Source organism: Anser cygnoides, chromosome 18 (genome assembly GCF_040182565.1).
Source record: "Anser cygnoides isolate HZ-2024a breed goose chromosome 18, Taihu_goose_T2T_genome, whole genome shotgun sequence".
In the NCBI taxonomy this organism is placed as follows: Eukaryota; Metazoa; Chordata; class Aves; order Anseriformes; family Anatidae; genus Anser; species Anser cygnoides.
This window is the reverse complement of record NC_089890.1, coordinates 8,088,903-8,108,166: the sequence shown is the minus strand read 5'-3', so window position 1 is coordinate 8,108,166 and position 19,264 is coordinate 8,088,903. Positions and strand designations below refer to the sequence as shown.

The window sequence follows — 19,264 nt, the reverse complement described above, 5'->3', positions numbered from 1 at the left end:
CCCAGCCCCGGGGTGCCAGGGTGGGCAGGGGGGCACCGGGCACGGCTGTGTCCCTGTGTGTCCCCCCACCCCCGGCTGGGGCTGGGGGTGTCACACAGGGGGTGTGTGCCCACCCCCCCCCCCCCCCCCCCCCCCATCTTTTGGTCGGTTCATTAATAAAAAAGCGGTGTTTTAGAAGAAATCCCGGCGTGGTGCTGAGCGGGGGGGGGGGGCGCGCCCGGGGGGTCGTGGGGGGGGTCCCTGGGGTAATGGGGGGGGGGTCCTTGGGGTAACGGGGGGGTCCCTGGGGTGGGGGTGGGGGCACCTACTGCCCTGTAACCCCCCCATACCACTCTGTAACCCCCCCCCCGGGCTGGGCACCGCGCCCCCCACCCAAGGGTGCTCCCTGCAGCATCCCTGGGTGCTCCCCACGCTGCTCCCCCCCCCCCCCCCCCCCAGCACCCACCCCCTGGGTGCCCCCCGCAATTCGCCCCCCCGTTTTCCGGGTGCACTGCACCTTTAAGAGGCGTGGCCCCCGCCGCGGTGACGTCAGGCGCGCTCTCCGCGCGCCCTCTGCCGGCGCGCCAAAACCAGCGCCCCGCGCCGTGACGTCACCGCGCTGCTCTAACCCCACCCCCCCCAACCCCCCCGTCCCCGGAACGTGACGGCGGCCACGCGCCTGCGCGCACGCCCTCCTCCTCCGCGCCTGCGCGGCGCCTGCGCGGGAAAAGGGGCGGGGCGAGCCGGGTGGGCGGGAGGCGGTGCCAGCGGCGCGCGTGCGCACTCCCCCCCCCGCGGGCTCCCCCTCCCCTCCCCTCCGCCGAGAGAGCGGGAGGCGGGGGAGGGGCGCCGGCGGCGGCGGCGGCGCGGGCCGCGCATGCGCAGTGAGGGGGGGGCGGCGGGGCGCGGGCTGCGCGTGCGCGGGGGGCGGCGGCGGCGGCGGCGGCGGCGGTGGGGCCCGGGCGGGTGCGGAGCGCAGCGGGGCGGTGCGGGGCGGGGGCCGCTCCCCCCCCACCTCTCCGGTAACACGGTGATGGCAGCGGGCGTCGGGCCCCCCGCAGCCGCCCCCGGGCCCGGCTGGACGGCGAGGAGGAGGAGAACGGCGGCGGAGGGCAAAGCGCAGCGGCCCGTGGGTTAGGGCCTGAGCCGCTCGGCCAGGAGCGGGAGGGGGCGGGGGGGGCTCCTCGGTGCCCTCCCGGTGCAGCCCCCGTACCCTCCGGTAGCTCGTGCCGTCCCCCTCCTCCTCCTCCTCCTCCTCCTCCTCCGCCGCCCAGCTCTCGCTCGCTCCCTCCCCGCCGCCCGCCGTGTGTGTGTGTGGGGTCGGGGGGGAGGCTCCCGGGGCCGCTCCCGGGGCTGGATGAATGTGGGAGAAGATGGAGACCAAGACGATCGTCTACGACCTGGACACCTCCGGGGGGCTGATGGAGGTGAGGCCCGGCCGCGGGAGGTGTGGGGGGGGGGGGGGGCACAGACACCGGGTCCCGGTTCCAGCCGCCGGGGGGGTGGGCACACACGGGGACCCCCCCCCCCCTTTTTTCTCCGGTCTCCCCCCCCCCCCAAAAAAAAAAAAAAAGCCCCGTGGCCATAGAAGGAAGTGTGGAGGGAAGGCGGCGGCTCGCCCAATCCCCGGGAGAGGCCCCTGCAGGGCGCGGGGCGGGCCCGGCCGCCGCCATCACCCCCCCCCCCCCCAACCCCAACCCCGGGGCAGGCCCGGAGAGGGGGGGGGGGGGGAGGAGAAGGGCACCGGGGGTCGTGGGGTTGGGCTCCGGAGCAGCCCCTCAGAGCCCCCCCGGGTGTGTGTGTGCGTGCCGCAGCAAATCCAGGCCCTGCTGGCTCCCCCCAAGAGCGAGGATGGGGAGAAGAAGAGCAGGAGGCCCGAGAAGGAGCCCCGGCGGAGCGGCAGGGCCACCAACCACGACAGCTGCGATAGCTGCAAGGAAGGAGGGGACCTGCTCTGCTGCGACCACTGCCCCGCCGCCTTCCACCTCCAGTGCTGGTAAGGCTCCCGGCCTCGCTTCTGGCTTCCCCCGGCTCTCCCGTCTCCCTCCGGGTCCGGCTCGATTCCTTCCCTCCCCGTCCTCCTCCGGCACCTCCCGCTCCCCGTTAGATCCAGGAGGGCCGAGCGGGGCCGGGAGGCCAAAATTAAAAAAATAAATAAATAAATAAAGGAGGCGCGAACCCCCCTCCGCGAGGCCTGCCGCGGCGCGAAGGCGGCACCCCACCGTTTTGGGGGCACGCACCGCGACTCCCCCCCCGGGTGCCTCCAGCCTCCTTTCTTTTTGTGCCGAGAGGCCCCGAGGAGAGGCGAGGCCGCGGCCTGGCCGCTTCGCTGCTCCTGCCCGCAGCAGGCCTGCCGCCTCCCCCCCCTGCCCCCGGGGCCTTCGGCTTCCCCTCCTCGCCCCTTGGCAAGGGGACGCCCCCCGGGGGGGGGGTCTCCTGGGGGTCTCCAACCCTGGGGGGAAGCCGCGGCCGCGTTGTCGTCCCCCCCCCCGCGCAGGGCCTGACGTTCCCGGCGCTTCCGTGCTGCTGCAGCTGCTGGGAATAATGGAGGTTGCTGTCTCTGTGCCTCCCTGCCTCACTGTTTACAATATGGCGACCTTCCTTTAAATTATATTTTTATTCTCAGCGCCATTTTGGCTGCCTATATGACTCCCAAACCCTCGCGGCCCTCCCCGAGTATCTCGGTCGTGCAAATACCTTCCCCCGTGGAAATCCAGGCCTCCGGAGTTTAAAATTGGCCCGGCTTATTCCTTTCCCTCCTTTTTTTTTTTTTCCTTCCTCCTGACTCCGGAGACCTGCTTATCTCATCCCTGTGCGCTGTGAATTTTCGGGGTGGCCGGCTCCTCTCTTTGCCCAGAGTTGGTGCGGCTTTGTTGATAAAAAAAAAAAAAAGGCAGAGCTTTTTTTTTTCTTTTTTTTTTCTTTGCATGCAAATCTCGGGGCCGTGGTGCGGAGGTGCGCGCGCGGAGGCGGTTTGCGAGGCTGCAGCGGGGAGGAGGGCTCTGGGTCCTCGCCTCCTCGGCGCTTCCCCCAGCTCGCAGCACGGCACAAAAGCCGCTGGGCGAAGGAAAAGCACCTGAACTTTTCCCAGCCCCGAAGTTTCCTCCTCTCCCGCGCGGGGAGAGCCCAGGTGCGGCGGGGGCAGCCCTGCTGCCCGTGTCGCTCGCTCAAACAGTTGACGCGGGCTGGTGTGAAATGAGCGCAGGCAGAGCGGGTAACGGGGTGGAGGAGGGAGCGGGGCGAGTCAAACAGCTGGAGCTCGGGCGCACGGAGTATTCTTCCTTAGGGGAGATTTTTTAACCGCATTCCTTTCTCTCTTTCATGCTTTGGAGCTTTGTTTGCTGCCCTGTTACAGCTGTCTCCTTTTTTTTTTTCCTTTTTTTTAATTTTTTTTTTTCCTTTCGCTCGGCGGTTATGCCGTGTTCACGCGCTAATTGCAGGTCTCTGAGCGCTTATTAAACCGATGGCTGATACCGGGAAGGCTGAGCGTGCGGTCGCAGTCGTGCAGGGAGTGTCCCGTTAGCAGCGCGCGGCCGGGCCAACCCGACAATGCTGTAGCGTGCAGCCATGACATCATCCCTGCTGCCCCGGGGAAGTGCCGCTGGTGGTAGCGCACATCCTCCGCGCTTACTAGAATGACACCAGTGTTTTCTCGTCCAGCCTTCTCGGCGGGCTCTAATTTAAGGTTTTTTTTCCTCTTCGTTTTGGGTGTATTTGGTTAAAACGCGGTGTCTGCTTTCAGGTGCTCTCGAGCACGTCCTGAGCTTTCTCTTGCTGAGGCCGGAGCAGTGGCTAGGACGTCAGATTTTGAGACGGGAGACCTGTCAACTAATGCTGCAAAGTTTCTCGCTTGGCTCTGAATCCTAGTTAACCTCAGCCTTAAACGAGTCCGCTCCCTGCGGGGCCACATCTGGCTAAATTCCATGACTTAATCTGGCAGGTTTCTTGCAGCTGGTCAGTGGGAAATGGCCGCGTAAACCAGACAGCCGGGGAGCTTTGGCTGGGCCCGGGTTGAGTTGGTTTGCGTTATAGTCACGAAAATCCTTTGGCTAGCTAGTCGCCCTTCAGGACAGGACCAGAAGGTACGGTTCTGATTGTTCGTTCCCGCGTTTCTCACCTTCCTTGGGACATCTCCTGGGTGAGCGTTCGGGTGACCAGCAGAAGCCCAAAGCCTGCTGCGTGCTTCTCCTGAGGGCCTCGGGCCCCGTCCTGCCTTCCTGCTCCTCGGCCTCTCTCTGCCGCGCCGCTGAGGCCTCCGAGCAGACCAGGTTGTGTCAGAGGGATGCTGGGGTTTTATTTCCATATTTTCTTCCCCTTACCTCCTACATCTTGCTTAAAGTAAACTTCCGTTCTGGATATAAACTTAGGCATAAAGGCTGCACTTGCAACTTCCTTTCTGCCTCCTTTCTTTTCTTTTTTTTATTTAAAGAACAGCAGCTGTAATGCAATGCTTGCTTTAAGTAATTGGAACAGCAGTTTCAATATGCTGCTGTAGCATGGTAGCTGAATTGTGTCAACAGCTTAACTGTTCTTTAAATATTTATTGTAAGCTTTAGCACCAGGTTGCATTTATTATCAATATAGGAAACAAAAAGCTCTTAATAGGCCAAGGAATTGTGATCGGTCCCGTACAGGAGAGGCCATACCATGGTGGGAAACGAACGGCGAGGTGTGATCAGCCCGGGTTAACGCAGTGGGCTGGAGACAAGCCTGGCCCATAAGCCAGAGTCATTTCTTTCTGTGTAGGAAAGGCTCCTCGGCGTCGTGTCGTACACACCTGCAGTGAGCGCGTCGGTTCTTTAGCGAAGAAGTTTCTGGGTCACAAGCTTGCCTCTCCTTGAAAAAGGAGCTGCACGGGTCGCCCGGTGCCGCCGTGCTGGGGTTCGGGGGGCACCACGCGTGGTCCTGGCACGCTTTGCAGTTGTTCCACTGAGCGCTAGTTGGAAATGAGGATAAGCATAAATAAGAACAAGCGACTTGGTCCCCGAGCCCGTCGTCTTCTGCGGAAACCAGAACGCGCTCGGCCAAAGCGCTGACAACTTGCCGCGTCTGGCGGCGTTGCGCGTCTCTGCGGGTAAATACCAAGTGCTGGCGACGCACCGGGGGAACGGCTGCGTTTCTGGGGGTGGAAGCGCCTCCCCGGTTCGTCTGCTGGGGTTTCGGCTCTTCTCACAGCGCCAGCTCCGAATCGCTCGCTGGGTGTAAGGACTCCTCCGGGGGCTGCTGCGAGGAGGTCGCAGGTAACCTGCCGTGGTTGGAGGCACGCAGGGAAGCGTACAATCCCTTGCAGATACTTAGTTTTGACACGCTTGGATTAATATCGCAGTCAGGTGGCTGTCTTCAGGTTTGAACTTCCAGAGGGGCTTTTTTCTCACCTTGGGACTTCTTGGAAGCAGAGCATACGGCTCCTAGCTCCCAAGCCCATGCTCTTTGTAACCTGGGCTCGGGCCGTGGTGCAGGAAGCATTTTGTCCTGATGTTCTGTGCTAACTCAGGCCCCTTGCAGTGGTGTGTGTGCGCCCTGCCTTCGCGCAATTGAAAAACAATTTTATTTCCCAGCACTTCTGCTATTCTTCCCATTGATATCCCCCTCCTGGTGTGTGGTTGCCAGAACTCCCTGTATTTTCTTAAGCTGTCGGTAAACAAGAGTTCGCATTGAAGCTGGTTCGCAAGGCGAGCGGTGTTGCAAATTCGTTACAGCGTCAGCGGAGGATTAGAGAGATCCCTGCGAGAGGAAAAGTTTTGTTAGCGAGCTGGGGGAGGGGAGCGCCGACGGGAGGGAGAGCTAACACAGCCCGGTTTTGTGTTTCTTTTCAAGTCTCGCTGCGAGTTCCTGCTTGGAGGAGCCCTCTTCAAAATCGCTCACCTCGCCGGGCGCTGCCGTTCGAGTCCTTCTTAAAACCTGGCTTGGGAGCTTTGCTGCTAGCGTGGCAGAGCGACCCGAGCTGCCTAAATCCCGCTGGCTGCCCCTTAACCGTAAGCAGACGGTGCTGCTGATGCCGGGACGCTGCCCGGCAAAACGGCTTCCCCTGCGGGCTGCATCCCCCCGCAGCCGTGCCGGGAGAAGCACGCCAAATCCCGAGCGGGGCCCGCGAGTTCCATCAGACTTTTTGCAGCGCCTGCCTCTCGCCGTGTTTATATTTGGAGCGTTTGGCTCCGTTTCCTCTCCGATTTGGCAGCCTTCTCCCAAGCGCTGTTGTCGAAGAACTGGAGTAATGGAGCTGCAAAGAGAAGTGGAGGGGAGCTGAGCTTTGCGTATGTTCTCTGAGTCACGTCGGTTAAACGCTTTGCTCATGGAATGGAAAAAAAAAAAAAAAGTTGGGTTTAACTGGTAGGACATCGGTAACTCTTTCCGTGCCTCATTCAGGTCTAAAATGGCCCGCCTTATCTCGGCATTCGGTCTAGCTTCGGTTTTGCATAAATCCCCATTCTTAGGAGGGGGTGAGGGGAGGGGAGCATCAGCCCGGCTATTGTCTTTGCTGATCCTGCCCTGAAGGTGCCTCCTCGGCTGCCTCCGGCTTTCAGGTGAAACTTTGAAAGGACCCAAAGCGTCTGCCCCTGCCAGGAGCGGCGGGGTGTCCGGAAAGCTTATCTCAGTAACCGACCTGAGGAGGGGAACGCGGCTTCTGTACGCTGAATTAATTAAACGTCGGTGCGATTCGTATGCGTCGGTGCTTCTGACAGTTTCAAAAAGCTTGTAGTTTAACTCGGCAAAGGTTTTTTATTTTGAGGTTTTCTGGTTTGGTTTGGTTTTTACATTAAATGCCTGGCAAAAGCCTGCTCTAGCATCTGTACGAGTGCGTTTTGAAGGCCAGGCAGTTGTGTTCAAAACATTGATTGAACTCTTATCAGTCCGAACTGATGAAGTTTGTTAGAACAGCACACCTTTCGGAAAGAGAAGGGCAAAAAGAGGCAGGCAGCTTTTCTTCCAGTGCATCTCCGGTTCTGGCATTCCGGTGCTGTCGGGGCCAGCGTGGTCTAGCTCCCAAACCAGAAGGAAGCAGTTGCACTGGCCTGGTTTCCCAGCGCGGGGTCACTGCGCATGTGTCTGCAGATGTGGTAACATGATCGGTCCTGGCAGTTCTCTGAAGCACTCGTACCAATGAAATCTTTTCTCTCCCCTTATTTTCGTCCTCAATCTCTCGGTGCAAAACCAGATAAGGTCAACCTGAATCTGTGACCTTAAGCCGAGGGCACCAGAAAACCACCGATAAGGAGAGCTTCACGAACTGATCTAATTTGGGGACTGGCAAATCCCAGCTCTCGGCAGCGTGTGCGTGCTCGCGTTCAGCCGAGCGTGAGCAGATTCTGCAGCGTGGGCAAGAGCCGGCCCGAGCCTGGCGTGTGGGGAGCAAGCCGCGAATCGCCACCGTCGGCGTGAAGCGGCGAGACTCGCAAGCCCTTGGGATCCTGTCGAAATCAACAAGGGGGATGTTTAACGGCTTAACTTAGGCTTTGTCTTCAGGCGTCTCGTGCGTAGACCAGCTCTGTGTCAAACATCCACAGTGATCCCGTAAAAGGGCACGGCGCGAGGCTGTTAATAAGGAAGGTTCTCAGCCGTTTCGTCCCTTTGCTTGGGAAGGTGCCAGCTTTACCTGGACTGAGACTCGTGGAGCTGAGAATGCGTTTCGTGCTGTCGTGGAGCTGATTTCTGAGCCTGGCGGAGTTCTCTCGGACGAAGTGGCGCGCGTGGCTTCGTTAGCTGCTCCGGAGCTGGTCTTTCCTGGTACGTGGGACCTGCAGGCGTGACTCACGGGAGCATTTCAAAACGTGGAAAGGTCTTCCCGGAGGAATTCCATCTCCTCCAGGCATTTGCAAAGGAAATTCTTAATTGGATTAGATTCAGAATACTAATCTGCTAATGACTGTTTGTTATGGAGATCTTAGCGCTATCTTGTAAATATATTCACCTTAATTTAGCTTGCCTTGTGCCTGTTTATGGCTTGCGAGCTCGGTGCTGTTAAGGTAATGCAGCTGCCTGCAGATCTTAAGGCTGGGAATGGGAGACGGACCACCGTGTGAGTGCACCAAGTGGCGTAACGCTCTGATAATTCTCCCCTCTCTCCATTTCCCGAAGTTGCTTTAGGTGGGGATAGTAAATGGGGAGCATGTCTAACCTCCTGCTGTACTTCTGGTAGGGCTGGTGTGTGGGGAGTGCTCCCATGCTCTTGTCGGCTACGGATTTTTAACCACAAGCTTTATATTTGTAGGAAGAGTAAGGGCCAAATAATGCATCTTGCCCCCTGAAAGTGACCTTTATGGCTTGGTTCGTACCTGCTGTTGCGGTGGTGTGAAGAACACCCGTGTGGAGTGCACGCGGATGTTAAACTGTTTTTGTTTCTGGTCTGACTTGGTGGTTTGTGAGGTTCCTGAGCTTGCCCTGTGCTCTGGAGCCCCTGCGAGTAGCAAGTGGCAGGAATCTGCTGTAAAGAAAGCAAGCAGCTCCGTGCAGAGCAGGAAAGAGGTGTGTATCTTCCTGAAAGCAAGCCTTGCAAAGCCTGAATGTTTAGGGAATGCTGCCTGTTGCAATTTAAATCACATGTGAGAATGGCTTGGCTACCTGTTTTTTTTAACCAGTCAGGAAGTAAGCTCGGAGCTCTGAAAATGCTAATGTATCTCAGAACATAATATGGCTTTGTTCTAGGAGTGCGAAGTGCTGGATTCGAAAGAAGTGAGTGTAAGCAAAAAGCATCTTGCCACGTCGAGTTACTGGCTAAACTTGGGATTTTACGACGCAGTCAGATTGTCGGAGCCGGCTTTTTCTTACGCTGCCTGCAGCTCCACAGCACGCTAGATGTCTGCCCAGCTTCTCAGAGGAATGCTACGGGGTCTGGCGTCTGTAAGCTGCGCAACAATAGTGCTGCACCTTCTCTTTAATGAAGCATCGGTAGTAATGCGATTACATTTTCGTTTAGGGTATGGAGTAAACGCTTCCCGTAGTCAGAAATGAGAAAGGAAAAACCCTGTAAATTGTTCTTCCAGTTGGTGCATCAGATCTCAAGTACAAAAAGCGTCTGAGCCAGCTGGGGGAAATCTAGCGCCTGAACCCAACTCTAACCCGTTTCTGCTGACGTCTGCTCTGCACGAGTCACTTGAAGTAAACTAGATGGAGCTGGAGATTACTGACTTTGAACCCCGCAGAAAGCAGTGGCCTGAGGATGCAATTTGGCAGGCTGAAAACCCCATGCTGAATTTCTGGCAAGCGGCAGTGATTGGTGTGAAACACCTGCCTGTACAGCCTCTGACTTGGGGCAGGGCGTCATGTGAAGCTCCCGGTGATCTCAGTCTAGAATAGCAACAGGAGCAGGATATGAAGGTGATCGGGAAAAGGCAGAAAAGGATTTATGCCCCGGCGTAAGGTTGCTTTTTGGTTTGTGTTCTTTTTGTTGGGGCTGGGGGACTAGTTTTATTGCTCTTCATTTCGCTCCCCTCCCCAGTGTTCTCGGGAAAACCTAGCCCCCGTGTAGGTGTCAGAATTATGCTGCACTTGGCCGTGTGAAAGCTAATTCGTATTCTCGCTTTTATGGGTCTGCGTTTCAGCCTCTTCTGATGTTCTGCTTTCCCTTCTTTTGGTCTCCCTTTGCCACCTTATTGCTTCCGTCCTTTCAGCCCCGTCTCCTTTGAACACATTCAGTATCGCGAGGGCTGAATGCGTTCACCTTTCAGAAACCTCTCCAACCTGTTTTGATTTTTTTTTTCCCCCGGAGCTGTCTCTTCATTTATTGTTCTTTAGAGACACAATCGGGTGAACTGATTCTCCCTAGAGCTGTGCTGTTCCTCAGCCCTCTTTCTTCTCCCCGTTGCTGCCCTATGTGTCATCCTGCTTTGAGAAGATGACTTCTAATCTGTTAAGAAGATGGTGCTGTAAAGATCCGAACACTTAATAATGAATCTGGCCATTGAATCCGGGCTATTGTTACTATTGTCTGCGGTACAGGCGTAAGGAGTGATGCCCAGGAAAGAAATGGGATGTGCAAAATGTCTGAATTTCAGGGTATGACCCAAATTTTCCAAAGTCAACAAGTCTTCCTCTCGACTTCTCTGATTCCTGGTTACAAATACAAAGCCAGACAGTTCGCTAGCAAGTATGTCCCAAATATCAGAGTTCAAAACCAGCCAAACTAATTTAAAAACAAAAAAAGTACTTAGAGGGTGCATGTGATAGTATACATATTTTTTCATTCATACCTACTTGTACAGATACATGCTTATTTTTATATATGGAAATCCAACACCTTAAATTAAAGGAAGAAGTTGTGTTTTTTTTTTTTCCAGCTGTTAATGAGGATAATAACTAATGGGTTGTCTGGGGAATGGTCTCTAGGCCAGGTTCTTTCTATGAATAGAAGTAACCCATGGCATCAGGCGGTCACATCTCTACATGCAGCCTAACCGCTCTGTTGGATGCTCCCGATTGTCAGGCCCAAGACGTTGTGTTGGAGAGAACTTTACCGATTTTCCGTGAGCCTAAGGGGTGCCCACGTGCACGTGGAGGGGCTGGAGCACTGGTGATGAAGAGGAGGGGAAGCGAAGTAAGGCAGGTAACACAGGCTTCCACGAGGTGGTACTTGGTGCTCTCTTGCCAGCACCAGGCTGGCAGGAGTGGTGTAAGGAAGGCTGCTAGAAGCACGCAGTGAATGACTCTTCGGGACATAGCATCCCTGGCAGTATTTATGTCCCAAGCTCTAAGGGTTCAGGTCTTGCTCTGTTTTTGTCCTGGCACATGGACAGATTGTTAGGGTACCTTCATCTTTCCTTGCATGTATCGTTTCCCTGCGTGTGGCCCTGTAACAGTGTAATTGGTGTCACGTGAAATGGTCACTTCTGTTCCCTTCCTTGCCTAGTGGCAGCCCAAATAATCATTTACTGACTTGCCCGGTGATGCCCGGGTCTCCTTGCTGATGTACACACCTCTCCTTGCTTTTTATATACATGCTCAGTACTTTCACCTCAATGTAAACAAACGTAGGCTGGCTGCTATTAAGCTTTTTTTCCACTCGTTCCCTCAGGGGAAGGGAATCTGTACCACAGATACAGAAGTGTAGCAGCTGATGCTCTGCAGTTAATGTGAATTGCACTGCTGGCCTTAAGTAGGTATAATGTATACAATATGCGAGCCTATTCAAGATCAGAAAGTTCCTAAAACTCTGTTGGTTTTAACATGATCGGGTCATGCTTAGGGGTCTGTGAAGAACGGAAATTGTGCTGAGCTTGTCTGAAGTCTGCTGGTCTCTGCTTTGGTGCTTGAGAAATCAGGTGTGTTCATCAGGAGGATTTTCTTGCACTCCTGAGCGTCAGGACTTCATTCATCTTACCGAGCAGATGGAGTTTGAAGAACTTCTTGTAGACCTCCGCTGATTAGATGCTGCTGGAATAGAGAGGAGAGCTGACAGTATTCCCAATAATTATCTTAAGGTAATGAAGCCTCACTTCGTTCTTCACAGAAAATAGTAAACTCCTCTGTGCTCCAAGACTTGCAGTAGGAAGGTAAGGGAGCTGCAGCAGGGAAGAACGTACACCAAGCTGCAGCTGCTGCCTCGTTTTGTGGGGTTTTATGGGTTCAGCAGGGGCTGCAAGCGCTGTGTCCCAGGTGTCCTCCTGCAGGGTTTGGGAGCAGCTGTGAGCAGAAGCGTGTAACTTGGGCTCGGTAAAACTGCTTCAGAGGGCTGAATGTGTCAGTGATGCAACCTTCGCCGTTTCTCAATGGGGCGCTTGTAATGCGCAGACAGCGTGGTTGGTTTCCTGGTTTGTTTTAGCTCGGGCTGCCATTGAGGCCCAGCCGTAGGAAGCCAGGGAGCCTTGTTCTTTATGAAGCCGGTAGAACAGCTGTACCTCTATCCATCATTAGGATAAATAGGAGCCCGATAGAAGAGCCGAACGCTTCTTCCTCTGCCTTACTGGCAGCTGTAACCGGCATCCTTCATCACGAGCCTGTCATTGAGCCTTGCTAAGGTAATTGGAAGTTTTCTGAGGACAGAAAACCTAGAAATCTTACCTAGATTTTTTCACAGGGTTACCGTTTCCCACTGCACAACAAAAATATTAAGCCCAATTGCTGAAAACAACTGAAATCAAAGGCAAGTTGTTGCAGAAAGCTCCTCCGGACGCCAGGTTGTTTTCCTGCCACCGTTACCCAAGCCTGAAAGCAGACGCCTGCAGCCCGGTGGGTCCGGGGCGTGCTCTCCGCGGCGTCAACGTGCCTCTGACGCAAGATGGCCACCAGGCACGCCGTGTGTAAATAACCGCGGGTCTGCCTGTAATGCTCCCTCTGAGAGCTGTGGCCCGGCTAGCATTGAGAAAGGTGCCATTCTTTGAGCGTGTTTACTTATTTATTGAGGTCAGCAAAGTGAAGAGTAATTATGGGATTTAGACGAACATCAGGCATCTGATGTATGAGAGCTCCAGAGTGTGAAATTGAAAAGCTGAGTGGCTTCGTGCTATTGTTTGCTTGATTAAAAACTCCTAACACACAGATGACTCTTGAAGATTTTTGATTTCATCATAGCTATTTAAATTTTATTTAAGTGGGGCTCTGCATAATACCGAGATCATGGGAGCTAGTCCAAAAGTTTGCAAAAGCAAGTCTTGAAAACATAAATCTGGTGTGAATTTCAAGAGATGCTACTTGGCTTTTTTCAAAAAAAAAAAAAAAAAAAAGCTATTAGACTAGTATTATGTAAAGTGATTTGGTATCAGTGTAGTGGCTTTTGAATAGGCAGTGATGAACATCTCCTGTAATTTTCAGAGGCTATGTATGAGTTGTTCTTCCAGGTGTCTGTGTGGATGTTAACTTTGAAAGTCAGACTCTGTTTTTTGGACCTGTCTTTGTCTTGAATTCAGAAATGTGTTCGTCCTCTGAGCAGATTTGATTCAGGTCAGACCAAACCCTGCAGGTAAAATAGCCCCGGTCGTTGCTCCTGCCTGTGATGACAAAAGGGGGGGACCTTTCTGAAGCGAAGGTTTGCCAGAATTTTGCAGAGCAGCACAACAGTGGTGTGTGGCTCAAAGGAGATGTGCTGGAAGTGAGGATAAAGTTGGTGCTGTGCAGCTACAGGTCATGTTGGCAGCAAACACTGACGGCTGGAGATCTGCATGCTAATGAATGCATGAAAGATAGGGAGAAAGCGGCCGTGGTGTTCCTGCCAAAGTGCTAATTCTTACCTTGGTTATGAAGATCAAGCGTCTTGGTCGGATTTAAAAATGAGTTTCTCTTATGCTTACAGTAAAAGGTTGAAGAATGCGGTCATAACTAGTCAATTAAAGTAGCATTCTTTAGCACTTCCTTGGCTTTATGTTAAGACCCAGGAAATGCTCTTTCCGTGCGGAGAGGCCAGCAGTCCAGGAACAGCATTCATCAGTCTTTGTTAGTGCAGCGAGCTGCCTTGATGAACAGTTCATTAACCAGGAGAAGCAGAATCAGTCTTTTAATACACTTGCTGGAGCAGTTAGGCCTTGACAGCGAGCAAAAAAAAAAAAAAAAAAAAACCTCAGGAGGCTAGTCTGAGAGCCAAAACCTCGCTGCTGCTCTGAGGCTCGTCTTTTCCCCTCCTTCCCAGGCCTTTTGGGAAGAAGCATTCCTGTAAATCCTTCTGGGTGAGCCGTCCCGTAAGGGTTCTGTGTACACAGGGTCCCGTGGCTGTCGAGCAGATAGTTCAAACGTTAAACAAAACAGGACGATAATGCACGCGTTATCAAGAAACCTGTTCTGACTCTTCTAGGCACCTCTCAGGATTCCTTGCGGTATTAATTGTTTCATTGTAAGACGCGTCAGATGGAGGTAGCAGGTAAAACAGATGCCCGGAGGCACCTGGCAGCGCGTGGACGCCTGGCAGGCCGCGCGTGCGTTGGAATGGGGCAGACGTGTTTCCAGGAGTTGGGGCACGCTCGGCGGCAGCTTCAGAGGGCTCAGATCCACCGCGAACGAGTCAAAAGGCTGTGGGTTTTTTCCTCCCCAGGGTGCTGGGAGGGGAGGCGGAGGTGGGCCGGGCGATGTGTACTGACTGTGGCTGCAGGCTTACGAGCCCTGCTGCCAGCAGGGGTAAAACCGAGTTGTTTCAGGGCCAAACTTTGGGGCCGAGCCTGGATTCCCATTGCAGCAAGCACATGGGGATCATTCGTTCCTCTCCGCGCCTTCCACCCCCCTTTCCACACTTCTGTTAGCAGGAGATTAGCGTGGGCCGGGGGGGGGGAGTCGCTGCTTCAGCCAAACACCTGAGGCTTCGCGTAAAGCAGGCGGTGGTTGAGGCTTTGGTGCTGTTGTCTAGAGCTTGATCTCTTGTTCATCCAAGCCCTCCAGGAAATGAGAAACAGAAGCTGCAGGTATGTTTCTGTGCACGGGCAGAGCGCGGCGTTTCTGGAGCCGCCTGGAACACTGAGGCCTCCGAAACCCTGCGCTGCTCCTCAAAATGGCTGCCAGATGTGTTGGCTCTACGGAATTCCCCGGGGCCTGACACCAGAAACGCCGCGGCTGATACCGGTTTGGTTCTCGCTCTGTTCTTCCCTCGGTCCTCCGGGCAAAGTGGCTCAAGGTTGAGCACAGCCCTCAGCGGCTGTGGCACCTGAGGTGGCTTTGTCAGACCGACGGCGCGCCTGGGGCAAGGCTTGCCGGGGCTGTGCCTAAACAAAGGAAACGTGTTTGTTTTTATAGCTCAAGCGTGGGAGCCCGGCCGGGGACCCCGTGCGATTTCCATGTGCTAGGAACAAGTCTCCTGGAGCGGGCTGCAGTCTGGCTGCCCACACGGCTTCCTGGGCAGGCCTTGCGAGCTCCTTGCTGGTGTGGCCGTGCAGCGGTCATCTTGTAACCCTGTCAGGCCTGCCGTAGCCGAGGTGATGCTGCTGGCGTGGGGAAAGGAGCCTCCGTGTCCTTCTGGTGATGGTGCATCCGCTGAGCACACAGCACAGGACTCGCTTTGCGGAGTTCCTGTGCAATTATCTCTAGCATCAATAGGCAGGACTCTTTCAAGCACATCTTAAAGCCATGCTGCGTGGTAACTAGCTGTTTATCTGACAGCGTGGATGTTTTTCCTGCGAGAGTCAGCAGTTTGCTGAAATAACAAAACTTAATGATAAAGGGGTGTTGGAAAGTACTCGAGCTAGTAGTAGGATTTGTAAGGGAAGTGTATCGTCTAACATATGCTGCTCTGCCTTTAACCGAGGAAAAAATGTTTCTCAAAATAGTCTTCCTTGCTCCTTCGTCTAATTTACTCTGGTTTATTTCTAGAATCAAAATGAGAATGTCATTTTGATGCGATACAGCCTTTATAGTAAGTGCAAATCCATATGAGTAGGATGCATCTTGTGCTTCGTAGCCAAGGCAAGCTGTATATGGTGACACTTTTAAGAGTATTTGGGTTGTCTTAAGATAGAAGGTGGTTTCCACCATGAAGTTAGTGTGCCCAGGGGTGGAGTACATGAGAAGCAGTGGGTAGGCTTCATGGCAGCTTGTTCAGTTGCACTCGCACTGCAGATTCAAGGGCTAGAAATGCCTCGCTATATGACTGTGCTTGCTGCACAGGAATTTATGTAGTGCTACATCAAGTAATCAAGTTATTTAAGGTGGATTTAGTGTTAGGGGGAGGTGTTTGCATGGCACACAAATGAATTGTCCGTGTATCTTTGCTGTTCAATTCTAAGACTGTCCTCTAAAAACATGGAGCACGCTGCATCGTGGAGATGAGACGGGTGTCATGGAAGACTAACGTCACTGGTGACAGAGCTGCCCTGACTCGGGCTACGTGTAAACGAGATGTTCCAGAAATAACAGTAAAGCTTTGCTTTTTATTTCTCTTCTAGCAACCCTCCGCTCAGTGAGGAAATGCTGCCTCCAGGGGAGTGGATGTGTCACCGCTGCACTGTGCGCCGAAAGGTAAAGTCTCTTGTAACAGCCGTTCTCCCTGCCCTTCCGACTGTCCATCTGAAATGTGAACCCTTTATTTTATAATTTCCTCTCCCCTTAATGTGAACATACACACCACCAGAGTTGCTCTTTGTGGTTAGAGTTGTAAAGGGGGCTTTCTTAGGAACAGGCTGCAAGAAAGCCAAGGTGTCTTGATGAGACTGTCCAGGTATTTTTGACATTGCTACGAAGAACCACAGAACCGAAGTGCCTGCTCTGTTTGTGTCAAGCTGTGCCTTTTAACCTGCTTTCCTTTTCTCCCATCCTGGAAGGGAGGGAGAACTGAGGCACAGAGGGGAGGGCTCTCATGCTGGAGGAGGTGAGCTGTGTTAAGTCAAACAGGTGGCCTGATAATGTAGCTTTGGCATCAGGGCTGTGATTCTGGTTAATGTGTGTTTTTCAGAAGTGTGACTTCACAGCAGTTGCACATCAGCAGAGGGTGAAATCACAGTGAGTTGTGATTTCCTGGGCTGTTGAACAGGATGGGGAGGAGATGACTGGGCAAGATTGTGGCTTGTCTTTTTTTTCTTGATACTCTTTCTCCAGGAAGCTGTCTTGCACAATGTAAACATCTTATTGCTGTGAGTACGTAAGACTGCGTAACAGAGGGTTTAGAAACTGTACCAACCAACTAGCAACTGTTCCCTTGAAGTGACACCCAAAACAGATGTGAAGAAAACTCTGAACTAAGTCTTTTGTTCCCGAAGCTATTTCCTTGTTCTGTTTCCAGGGTACTGTTCAGTCATCTGCTAACAGCAAAGAGGAAGGTCACAAATTTAAAAACAAATAAACAACACCACCAACGAAAAGAATTTTCTGTATTAAAAATTCTGATAACGCTTTTCTCCTTTTACAGACCATTTCATAGTGATTTTGTAGATTGGTGATGCTGGCACTGGAGCAGTTCAGCTGCCCGTACCAGGCCATGCAGCTGCCCCTTTCTCTTGCAAAATGGATCTCTCAGTGATTGCAATGTATTGTTTTCCTCTGCTGCAGTCCTCTCTGCCCACCTTGTTCAAGAGTCCTGGCGTCAAGAGAGAGTGTGTTGGTTTTACGTTGTGCTTGTGTTCTCAAGCTGACCTCCTTGTTCTGTAACGGGTTCGGATGCACTGCCAGGGTTAATAGACTGCGTCGACAATGAATGGTCTACCATGGAGTTTCTCAGTGTTGGCTAGCAAAGTAAACAGAGTTGTCTGATCTGTCAAGTGTTTAGGACTAGAGGCTGTGAAACATTGTCCTGACGTGGACTCGAATACGGCTGTCCTGAAAGGAGAGACGTGCTAATTTTCTTCCCTATGCTTGGTTCCCTTCAGCTGGTTTGTCATCTGTGTGTTAGCTGCAAGCAAATTGTTTTTGCTAGGTCAAGGCTTTATGGCGACTTCACGAGGGAAGTCGTAGTAAGTGGCTGAAGCCTTTTCAGATGCTGTTTGTCTTCGATTGCTTATTTGTCGAGGTTGATGTGCTTTGTTTGTGGCCTCCATGATAAGCCTGCCTATTCATGTCGTGCAGAAGCGAGAACAGAAGAAAGAGCTGGGGCAGGTAAATGGATTGGTGGACAAATCTGGGAAAAGGACCACCTCCCCAACCAGTGACGCAGACCTCTTGGACAGGTCTAGCAGCAGCATCAGGGCTAATGCGCATGCCAGGATCTTGGAAAGGAGAGCGAGCCGGCCTGGCACTCCCACATCCAATGCCAGCACCGAGACCCCCAACTCGGAACAGAATGATGTCGATGAGGACATAATTGACGTGGATGATGACTCTGCCATTGCAGAAATGGACTGTGGGCAGCCCCAGCTGAAGCGACCCTTTGAGCTTCTTATTGCTGCTGCCATGGAAAGGAACCCAACGCAGTTCCAGTTGCCGAATGAACTGACCTGCACCACAGCACTTCCAGGTGAGCATTGATAAAGGTGTCTGCAGTTGCATCCTGCTGCCAGCTTGCCTTTTCCCCCCTCTCTGTTCCTTGGTAGTTGTGGTTTTGGTGATGCTCTCTGGTGAAAACAGTGCCCCTGGTCCTCATACAACAGCACGTGGCCCCGTGGCTTCCCCAGGATGTAAGCCGTGCGGACGCTGCTGGGAGCTCCACCTCCTTGAAACAGATGCTTTCTGTATTCAGCCTGTATTCAGATCATCGATCTGAAGAAAAAGTTTCCAGTTGTCCAAATACTTGATTTTGACTCATGGTACGATAGCTTAGTCAAGTCACAACGTAATTGTTTCAGTGACATCATGTACATTAAGCTTAAAGTATGTCTACCTTTAAAGCCCATTTCTGTCACTTGACTCTAGATTTAGTGGTTGATAAGGGCTCCTTAAGCAGTTCTTTCCTACCTTTTCTGTTTGCCTCTGCCTGAGAAGATTATATGTATCTGCCAGGAAGCGAATCTCTGCTATGTGGGTAACCCAAAGCCTTTTAAAATTTACTTTCAGGTACTAGCAAGAGGAGGAGAAAGGAAGAAACCACAGGAAAGAATGTCAAGAAAGCACAACACGAGTTAGACCACAATGGTTTGGTTCCCTTGCCGGTCAAAGTCTGCTTCACATGCAACAGGTACGTAACTCTTCCAGGGAAGCTCCTTGGTGCAGCTGCGCCCTTCATGGGAACAAAGTTCCTGCTGAAAAAAGCAAACTGCTTGTTACCTTTTCCATTCCTCTTCAGTACTTGCTTACAGTCCTCTCAACAAACGGGGGAGTAATTGTCTTTGCTAAATAACAAATGCGTAGTGACAAGTATAGGTGTGGCTTCTGCAGTCCTGCATGGCTGTAAAGGTTTTGAAGTGTAGCCCGAAAAGAGCGAGCCGTCTTGCCTTCGGTGTTTTTCTACAAGGAAGAATTCTAGTGATGGTTGTTTAGACAACTGAGATGTTTGTTTATGGTTCGTGGAGGAGATATGTGAGGAGGTGACCTTTAGGAAATAGAAATCTACAGAGAGATACAAGCCCAAGGCAAACAGGAGTATTGTGCTGAAATAGTAAATCTTAAAACTAGTATAAAATACTGCTGTGCTCTTTTATAACTGCAGAAATAAATGCGCCGATAAATCCTGACTCAAAATGTCAGCAGAACCAAAAAACTTTATTTCAGGAACCCAGTCAGGGTGAGTTTCTGGAATGAAGCTGGAGACTCAGGTGGGCTTTTGTGGGGAACAGCTGATGGCTTTGTCATAGAGCGACTTCTTAGAGAGAAGTCTCTTCTCTATAGAGACTTCTTAGAATCCAGAGCAGTGGGTGTAGTAGCTTTCTGGAGTTTGAGGTTTGTTCTGAGAACATCTCAGGCTTATTAAAGTAAATGTCCCAGCTTCACACAAGATTTGTCTGAGGAAAATTGTGATAATCTGAGATTTCCTTCCGATCTCTGACTTTTGCTCTAAATGAAGCCATTCAGAACT

The 19,264-nt window shown here is 52.9% G+C and overlaps 1 protein-coding gene across 2 annotated transcripts in view; it reads left to right on the top strand.

Moving 5' to 3' along the window:
- Window positions 1-904: 904 nt before the first annotated feature.
- Window positions 905-19,264, top strand: part of PHF12 (PHD finger protein 12) — a 31,447-nt gene continuing 13,087 nt past the window's right edge. The window contains exons 1-5 of one of the 2 annotated variants that reach the window (XM_066979904.1): window positions 905-1,406; window positions 1,794-1,975; window positions 15,771-15,843; window positions 17,383-17,770; window positions 18,307-18,427. In XM_066979904.1, coding sequence (XP_066836005.1) covers window positions 1,341-1,406; window positions 1,794-1,975; window positions 15,771-15,843; window positions 17,383-17,770; window positions 18,307-18,427 — 830 coding nt within the window. In that variant the 5' untranslated portion in view covers window positions 905-1,340. The remainder of the gene's footprint in view (window positions 1,407-1,793; window positions 1,976-15,770; window positions 15,844-17,382; window positions 17,771-18,306; window positions 18,428-19,264) is intronic. The other variant, XM_066979905.1, reaches the window with a different exon arrangement.